The 10195-nt window shown below is 38.1% G+C and overlaps 1 protein-coding gene across 4 annotated transcripts in view; it reads right to left on the reverse strand.

Annotated features, from left to right (window-relative positions):
- LOC106869038 (sorting nexin-14) overlaps positions 1 to 10195 on the reverse strand; it is a 147039-nt gene that overhangs the window by 11626 nt on the left and 125218 nt on the right. For all 4 annotated transcript variants that reach the window (XM_052966848.1, XM_052966847.1, XM_052966846.1 and 1 more), the window contains one exon: positions 10021 to 10085. In XM_052966848.1, coding sequence (XP_052822808.1) covers positions 10021 to 10085 — 65 coding nt within the window. The remainder of the gene's footprint in view (positions 1 to 10020; positions 10086 to 10195) is intronic.

The raw sequence follows: 10195 nt of genomic DNA on the forward strand, positions 1-10195 counted from the left end.
TATATATATATATATATATATATCATCATCATCATCATCGTTTAACGTCTGCTTTCCATGCTAGCATGGGTTGGACGATTTGACTGAGGATTGGCAAACCAGGTGGCTACACCAGGCTCCAATCTGATTTGGCAGAGTTTCTACAGCTGGATGCCCTTCCTAACGCCAACCACTCAGAGAGTGTAGTGGGTGCTTTTACGTGCCACTGGCACGAAGGCCAGTCAGGTGGTACTGGCAACGACCACGCTCGAAATGGTGTATTTTATGTGCCACCCGCACAAGAGCCAGTCCAGGGGCACTGGCAACGATCTCGATTCATATGATTCATGAAGATGAACGGAATGTGCAATAGGAATGGAGGGCTTCAAATTACCATTATGGAGAAGTACAGCTTTTAAACTTCGTTCTGAAGAGTCAATAAACAAACGCCACTCTGCAGGATTATGATTTGGTGCTAAACATTCGAAACGTCCATCGATGTTATTGCAAAAGCAAAGCAGGCCTTCAACAGAAAAAATCGTTTGTAAAACTACATTTCTCTGCTGAAAGTAAGTTATTCAAACACCGTGCTCTGGCAGATACTTCTCCTTCGGTCTTGGTGCCAACAGTTCTGCTTTGTCTTTAGAGAGGGACGGGTCTGTGACAAGGTCATTCAGTTCAGCTTGGGAACATTTCTGAGGTTCAAAGCTGTCGCCATCAGCCACGTAATCTTCCTCAGCAGCACTATCGTGACAGTCAGCATCGTCATCTGATGTTTCAATACCATCATCTGGTAGAATTGGAACTGGCAGACTTCCATTGTGAGTTACGCAAGCCATTTGAACAAGCTGAGCAGATAAAATGTGGTGCCCATAACTTGTCCTGATCTCCAAGAGGACAGTCAAAGTATAGCTTATAAATCTTCTTGATCTCTGGTGTTATTGTACGTTTTTGATCTTTCACAATAAATTGTCCACAGACATAACAAAACACATCAGGACGATTTCTACACTGGCTTGACATTGTTGACATTGTAAAACAAGTCAGGAAATAGATACAAACGGTTATACTTATATTGAATTTGAGTTGATGAAATATTTCATCAGACCAATTATGACTGGACAATTTTGTTGTTCTACATATACACAAGAAATATAACACATGGGATGGCCATAGGTGGAATATACATATATTTGATATTACTGAGTTGACCTGAAGCTAAGCAACATTCCTATCAAGAAAAACATACATCCTTCAAGCATAGTCATTCTTAGCTATATTTAATAGAAGCCATCAATCAGATCAATGATGCATCTGTCCTCTTTATAACATTTCATCTCTGATCACACATGATTATCTTTCTCTCTCTAAAATTACTCTAACCAACTTGATTCTCTAAAACTTATGACTAATATTTCACTCAAGAAATTAAAAAAAAAAAAAACCTGAATCCCTTCTAGTTGTCACTATTCATACTGTGTTTCTGTCCTTGCCCTCTAATACTCCCTTTCTTATCACCAATATTTCAAACTTTCTATTAACTCTATCAATCTACTTCCAGAACCTTATGCCTTTTATCATCTTTTAACGTGATAGAAATCTTGCATTGACATTTTAATGGCAGAGTATAAATAGCAAGAATCATATCCAATTGTAACAAAAAAATTTTTTTAATTTTTTTAAATAACACAAAAAGCTGTGAAAATCCATGTCTACCTGTCGACAGTTATTCCGATAACTGGCAGCAGAGAAACAGAGAGAGAAATTACATATACGAATAACCTTGACAACAAGCAAACTATGGTTCTATATTGACATACACACATATACATACATCATATATATATATATATATATATATTATACATTGTATATATGTATATATACATATGTGTATACATTTCATATGTATATCATATACATGTGTACATATATACATGTGTGTGTGTATGTGTGTGTGTGTGTAAATGTGTATTGATACAGTTAAACAGTATGTCTGAGATATTAAATAAACTAACAACTTGTTAGTAATCAATGAAACAAAAACAACTCAGGTCTCTAAAGATAGCAGCATTAAATGGTTTGGCTGATATTTATAGAAACACTAGTATAACTAATAACTGTTATTTATTGATTATTATTATTATTATTATTATCATTATTATTTCAAGCAATTGCCAACAACTCCAGATATTTTCATACACATTGATCGATTTTACAAGAGACCTAGAGAAGGTAATAAGGTCAACTGAATCTGGCCACCTGGAGTCTATTTAATTACAAAAACTAACACTAAAACAAACCATTCCAAATAAATCAGAGAATCAATAACGAGTTAAGGAACTGGATTGTTCTGCAACTGAACATTCAGTTGTCAAATTCTTCTCCTTATTACATTGCACTTTTACGCATGGAACCTTATTAAGTGTGTTCCAGTCAATATTGCAGGCAATTTATCAATTGCTGCCTTTTAGCCAAGCAGTTTTCTCAAACAGTTTGTGAAATTCTTGGAATAAAAACATTTGTTAGATCAAAGTGTGAAAGAGGAAACACACACAAAATGGATGCAAAACTGTTCTTTGGAAAAACCATGTTTGACATTAGAAAGTTTATGCAGAGTTTATCACATGACTTGACAATTTACTGAGAAGAGCAGAATGTCTGTCTTTTAAATGTTTCAGTCTGTAGCCATACTGGAGCACTGCCTTGGAGGATTTAGTCAAACAAATTGACCACAGGATTTGTTTAGGTATTTCTTAAGTCTGGTACTTATTCTATTTGGTCTCTTTTTACCAAACCATTAAGTTGCAGAAATATAAACAAACCAACATTGGTCGATAAAAGTGGAGGAGGAGGAGGAGGAGCAGAAGGAGGAGGAGCAGAAGGAGGAGGAGGGAGAGACACGAACACACACATACACAAACAGAAAGTTTCCAAAGTCTGCTGCGATTGTACTTCTCTCCCACTCATTTACTACCCCAACCACCCTGTTTCTACCATCATCCTCTTCTTACCCTAGTTCTTCTGCTCTCCTCGCTCTCCCTCCTTTTCACACTTTTGATCACATTGTCTGGCATCATCATCATCATCATCGCATAGTATTGAGAACTCTCTCCTCTAAACAACATCCAAACCAACCTCGCCAATGGCTGCCACCACAAAAAAACACATCCAGTAAACTGTGGGTGCTTTTACGTGCCATCGGCATGAAGGCCAGTCATGCGGTACTGGCAACGATCTCACTCGAATGTCTTTACACGTGCCACCAGCACAAGTGCCAGGAAGGTGACGTTGGTAACGATCAGGCTCAAATGGTGCTATTTACGTGCCACCGGCATGGAAGCCAGACAGCTGCTACAGTAAGACTTGTCCAAGGTGCCACTCAGTGGGAATGAACCCGGAACCATGTGGTTGGGAAGCAAGCTTCGGAAGAGGTAGACCTGGGATGAGGTAGTGAATCACGACCTTCAAACATTAAGCCTCACCGAGGCAATGACTCGTGACCGAGACCTTTGAAAATATGCTGTGCTTGAGAAGACCCAGCAGGCCAAGTGAGACCATAACCTGTTGGCCTATGTTAGTGGTCTAACCAGCCCATTTAGGCGTACCTGTCTTTCATTGGACACTAAACTCTGTTTGTGAAGACCTGTTGAGGCAAGTGAAATCGGAATCAAATTCCATGACAGCACCACATGACTGGCATCTGCACCAGTAGAGCGCTAAGAGCATCATCCAGGGCCGCTGTGTGGCCCCCATGCCAGTGGCACGAAAAAAGCACCATTCGAGCGTGATCGTTACCAGTGTCACCTTACAGGCACTTGGGCGGTGGTACGTAGAAAACAACATTCGAGCAAGGGCGTTGCCAGTGCCGCTGGACTGACTCCTGTGCAGGTGACACGTAAAAGCACCATTTGAGCATGGTCGTTGCCAGTACCATCTGAGTGGCACGTAAAAAGCACCCACTACACTCTTGGAGTGGTCCGCATTAGGGAGGGCATCCAGCTGTAGAAACTCTGCCAGATCAGATTGGAGCCTGGTGTAGCCATCTGGCTCACTAGTCCCCAGTCAAACTGTCCAACCCATGCCAGCATGGAAAGCGGACATTAAACGATGATGATGATGATGATGATATTATACACACACACACACATGTAGAATCTGCTTCCTGTTAAATAACTCAGATGTGTGCGTATGCACATACAGACACACTCATCTATATACACATACAAATATACATATACCTATGTATCCCTTGTACACAATTCGAATAATCTATTCTTAGTCAAAATGGTAATCTATTCAATGTGCATGTATAATTGTATATATATATATATATATATATATATATATATATATATATATATGTGTGCACATAGGTGCGTGTATAAATACTTACATTTATATACGACATATATGTATGTGTGGATGCATGCCTTCGTTATGATGTAACAATTAACTGCTATATTCTACGTCAGAGAATAAATTATTCGTTATCTGATAGGAAAGGAGAAATTGTATAATTATTTTTTTAATTAGGAATACAGCCTTCAGGCAATCAAAATTAAGTGACTCCACTAACGATGACAACAATGATGCATCGTTAGCAGTGAATGGGATACAGAAGTGAGGCGAGAAGAATCAAAAACCTGGCACATTTTTGTCAGACAAACACTAAACAATGTCAGCAAATATTGGTAACGGTTGATTCCTCTCCCTTGCATCCTTGTCTTCTTCATATTCTGGCAGGCAGGAAAGAAAGTGGATGGGTGAAGTGGGTGGAGAGGAGTTGTTTTGTTTTCTTTTTTTGACCACAGGAGGCTGAAAGAAGTTCTTTGAGAGTCGGTCTAACAGATGGTATTGCCAGGAATGTATAACAAGAGAGAAAGGCAAAAAGATAACGAGAAGGAGTAAGGGAAAGAGAGGGGGGGTACTTTGACAGAATGATAGAGGAAAGACAGAGAGACATAGACACAGAGAGAGAGAGAGAGACACAGAGAGAGACAGACAAATAGACTGACAAAACAGAGAGCAAGTGAGTGAGAGAGAGAGACAGTGATAGAGAAGGAAAGAGAGAGAGGGGGCAAGCAGGAAGAGGGAGACAGACAGACAGACAGAGCAAGTGAGAAAGAGGCAACCAGGAATACAGAGAGAGAGAGAAAGAGATTATGTAGTGAATGACTGCGATCAATAAAATGGCCAGAATTGGATGAAAAAAAACCCAAATTAAAAATGGATGCTATGTGCTTTGAACTACATTCCTAGAATAACATGGTTTGGGGTTCATAAAGCTAAGACACTCATTTCTAACACCACCCAGGTTACAATGTAAGTAAGATTCAGGTACAAGTTGATACATTGGATATTTTATATTTCTATAAAGGAAATCACTGGTCTTTGGAGTAATTTTAAGCATTTGATTGGTTCATGTGTTGAGTGGAACTGACCAAAGTTCATTCCCTCTCTTCTTGCTCTACAGCAACAACTAAATCTTATCTTATATCCATGATGCAACAATTCAGCACATAAACAATTCTGTGCAGGACATCTTATTGAATGTAGGTAAAGGTTATTTTGGGGATATGACAAAAGAAGAGGAAAAATTTCAATTATTTATTTAAAAACATGTAAAGATAAAAAATTGAAAAAGAATTTAAAATGTTAAATTATATTCATTATAGATGTATATAAAAGATAATTATTTATGTAAAAACATGGGTGTGTGTGTGTGTATATATATGTTTACATTCATTTGCTGGTGTTTGTTTCATGTATATGTATGTTTTTTGTTTGTGTAGAGTTAATCTATTCGATGACTGCTGTGTTTGTTGGTTGCATGTGTTTTAGACATACAACCAATTCCATGCACTGAATTGGCAGGTGCTGAATTGTCAGGCGATGAATTGTTGGTACTCCCATATATATATATATATATATATATATATATTAGCAACAGAGGCAATATTAATACCAAAAGGTAATATTTATTCCTACTATCATCAGTGGTAGCATTTAATGGCCATCTGCTATGCTGCCAGTGAAACAGGATCAAATGAGTTAGAGGACTGTACTAGATTCCATTGTCTGCTTTGGTATGCTTTTTATGGATGGATACACGGAAGTTTTTCCAAATGTCAACCACTTCAGAGGGTACAGTGGGGGCTTTTTACATGGCACCAGCACTAGCGAGGTCATCAAGTAACTTGCAAGACAAGACTCCAAGACCGAGTGGGGGATGGTGGTATTGAGTGGAGGGTGGGGCTTTTACTCAGGTGTCAAGAGGTTAAAGTATGACTCGAGTTTGAGTCACAGTCAAGGTAGACGGTTCAAATTCGGTGTCTTGCAGAGCTATCAGCGAAAGCACGATAGACAAAGCGATATATTACCGTTCCAGTAGAGAAGAGATACACTGTATCTGAGACCAAGAAAATATCTTGACTACTAGAGTAGATACAACAACTACAGTCACAACAGTGGCCGCACATTATAGATGTGGAAAACACCACATCATAATAGAGTGACAGAATGTAACTGAGCTGAGAGAAGAAGTGAGTGTGAGAGGAATGGGATAGGAAATGAGAAAAGAGACTGAGTTGATGATCTGTATGAAGAATGAGTCACCTTGTTTGACCTTACCAAGTGGTCTTTAGTCCACTCTGTTGCAACTGGGCCTCCTACTTGTTTTAGAGTCTTGAAATGTAAAGGGTCAAGGGTGCCGGTTTTTTTTTATCACAGACTAAATGGTAAAAAGAGAAAGAAAGTAATCCCAGTGGAAAAGACCTGCAGAAGAGGAAGCCCCAGGGAGACAATGAACATATGGTGAAAGCTGATCACAAGAGGCTGAACTTTCTGAAGGAGATGACGATGATGGCCTAGAACAAGAGAGAGAGGCACCGGAGAAGAGAAGACTGATTCAACAGAAACACTGAATAATAAATGGGTGGTGATGGTGGTGGTGGTTGTGATGATGGTGATGATGAAGGTGATGCCAGCAATGACTCTCTCTTAGGATTTTAATTGTTAAAAGAACAAAGAATTAAATAGATGTTTACTGAAAGTTTGGCATATAAACCTATGTTTGCTTCTATTAAACAGTCTTTCAAGAATACAGATGTACATTTAATTGGCATCATTTTAGCACTGAGTTGGTTTTTTTGTTTTTTTTGATGTTGTTATATGCCAAACATGTCTGCAACACAACATCCACCATTCCTCCCCTCTTCTCCAAAATACAACTAATATCTTGTCTGTCAGAACTAATATTCTCAGATTAAATCTTGCCATTTCTTCACCAAGTCTTCCTTAACCTGTTAACACCATTGTCCACTTTCAAACCCACCAAATATTTGCACCATTTCACAGCAGCCGCTCTCCATTTACACTACACGTCCATACTAACTCCACTGACCTTCACTCTGACATACATTTGCCTAATGTTTCTAATGCTCACTTGTTATTTCCAGCACACAGTTGCACCGTTATTCAAATCCATGTTTGCCCACATTAAAACTGACATCTTTTTTTAATTTCCATTTAATTTCCATTTAAAGTTCTCAATCACAAAACAGAATTAATTATATTCTACTCCCTCTTTTTTATTTCTTCCCCTTCTGCTTAAATGCAGTTATCGCAACAGCCATGGCACACTTAACACATTAGCAGACAGGAGTCAAATGTTGAAGAATATCAACTTCTGTTGCGATAGAATATCTGCTGCCAACCTATTTAATAGGATCACTGGTGAACTGAAGTGATATGGTGGATATGGTGGAAGAATACTGGAAGGGGAAATATTCTGGGGAAATGGTAACAGAATTGGCAGAAGATTAAAAGCTAAACCAAATCAAAAGAGAATTTGTTACACAGATTACAGATGCAGATTTGGTTGTATGGTTAACAAATTTCTTTCTCAACCACATGGTTCTGGGTTCAGTCCTACTGTGTGACACCTTGGGCATGTGTCTTCTTCTATCACTCCAAACCAACCAAAGCCTTATTAGTGAATCTGGTAGACAGGAACTGAAAGAATCCCATCATATAAGTTTCTGTCTACCAAATTCACTTACAAGGATTTAGTTAGCTCAAGGCTAGAATAGTAAAAGATACCAAAGTGCTGAGCAGTGGAACTGAACCCAAAGACTACAGGGTTGGGAAGCCACACAGCTATGTCTGCACCGACCTATCCAACATATACAGCAATGCCAGCTACATGAGTGGGGGTCAGGGTTTTCAATAAATGGAGCAATGAAAATAAAAACTTAAACACAATGAAATATTCAGAGAGAGAAAAATATTTAATGACTTTTTTTTGTTTGTTTCATTAGGTTGTTGGATGCCAGAGCTGCAGTGATCCGGGGGCATGGGACATGATATTGTTTCAATAAGAATGGACATTGTCCTTGAACTTTGTAGGTCAAGTGTATCAGAGACCCATCCAAGCCAGCCTGACTAGAATAGCGGACATTAAATAGATGATGGTGATAATATTGATCAGGATTATAGGGGGAGGAGGAGGAGGAGGAGGTGGTGGTGGTGGTGGTGATGATCATAATTTTCATTGTGAAGCTAATGGTGGTGGTTGGGGTGGTGGTGGTGATTATATACCTCATTATCATGATGATGATTGGAATAGATGAATGTTAATGGTCTCCAGACAGTTGTAGATTAAGAACAGAAAGAAGAATTAGTCCTTAGATTCATGAATAAAGAAAAGAGAAAGAAACCAAATGGCAACAAATTTCAGGTTAACGATTGAAAACTAGTTTGTTTTTTATGTGACTATTTCAGTTGGTGGCAGTTTGTGGATCAAGTTAAAGTCTTGAATCAATTATTCAATATGATGTTTCAACAACAACTGCACATAACAACCAACCCAGCCAGGAACATCCCTTCATAATGGTTCAACATCATTACCGTATTAGTCAAAGCACCCCTCAATAATTTCTCTAATGTCGTTAATACATCTTTGTTATTACCACCACCATCACCACCATTGTTTTGGCATCTATTTTACCATGCTTGCATGAGTTCCACAAGATTTTGGCGTGGTAGAATTTTTTTTAGAATCAGATGCTCTTCCTGTCACCAACCCCTAACTGTTTTCAAATAATGAAATATTTCCACCCATCCACCACTATCAAAACACTGAAAGCCTAGATATACTTTAGCAGACAATGGCAAACAAACGACACACCATTTCTATATGGGACAAGGCTCAGAGCGAAGACAAAGCCTCTCCCAATGTGACACTCAAGTAACACCCACAGAAGTACTAGGCTTACAAAGAATAAGTCCTGGGGTCGACTCTTTTGACTAAAGGCAGTACTCCAGCATGGTCGCAGTCAAATGACTGAAACAAGTAAAAGAATAAAAGAATACATACATATACATTATAATCTATCTGTCCATATTATTATTATTATTATTATGATTTGATGATGACGATGATGATGTCTTTAGAAATTACTAAGGCTTTACAAACAAATCAAAGATGGTGGAGAAATGATACAGTACAATATGATGTGGAGTTACATGAACGTATGTAAACAGTAAAATAACAAAGGAACAAAAACAATACAAACAAGAAAATTCCCCATCGTGGGGGAGACTTCCAAAGGCTGCTCCTGGAAACCCCATAAAGTCACGGTCACCCTGACACCTAGGGCAAGTGCCCTCTCCACCATCCCCCCCCTTCCCTCCCTCCCTCCCTCAATCTACATGCACATGCTCAGAGCAGGCTCGTTTGCTATCATTATAAAATATATATCATAACAGAAATTTAATTATAGAACATTTTGCATGTAATTACTTTTTATTTTTTCTCAAAATAATTGCTCCATGCATATTTTCTTGAAAAATATTATTCACCAATTTATCATTATTATCATAGCCATCATTATTATTACTATCATAATCATTATTATTATTATTATTATTACTATTACTTCTACAACATTGTAAATATCAAACAGAATCAACACAAACACATACACACATAAATAAAACTCATTTTCAAAAATAAATGAATAGATGGTATTTTCTTACTTGGAATAAACTTCTTCATCTCTGCCATTGTCTTGGCATATCTTTCTTTCTTTTGTTCTTCAGCCCTGAACAAATAATACAACAGGAACAATGTCAATAATAATAATAACAACCCTTTCTAGGAGAGGCACAAGACCTGAAATTTATGGGGAAAGGGATCATCAATTACAACGAC

The sequence above is a fragment of the Octopus bimaculoides genome, chromosome 4, assembly GCF_001194135.2.
Source record: "Octopus bimaculoides isolate UCB-OBI-ISO-001 chromosome 4, ASM119413v2, whole genome shotgun sequence".
Lineage (NCBI taxonomy): Eukaryota > Metazoa > Mollusca > Cephalopoda > Octopoda > Octopodidae > Octopus > Octopus bimaculoides.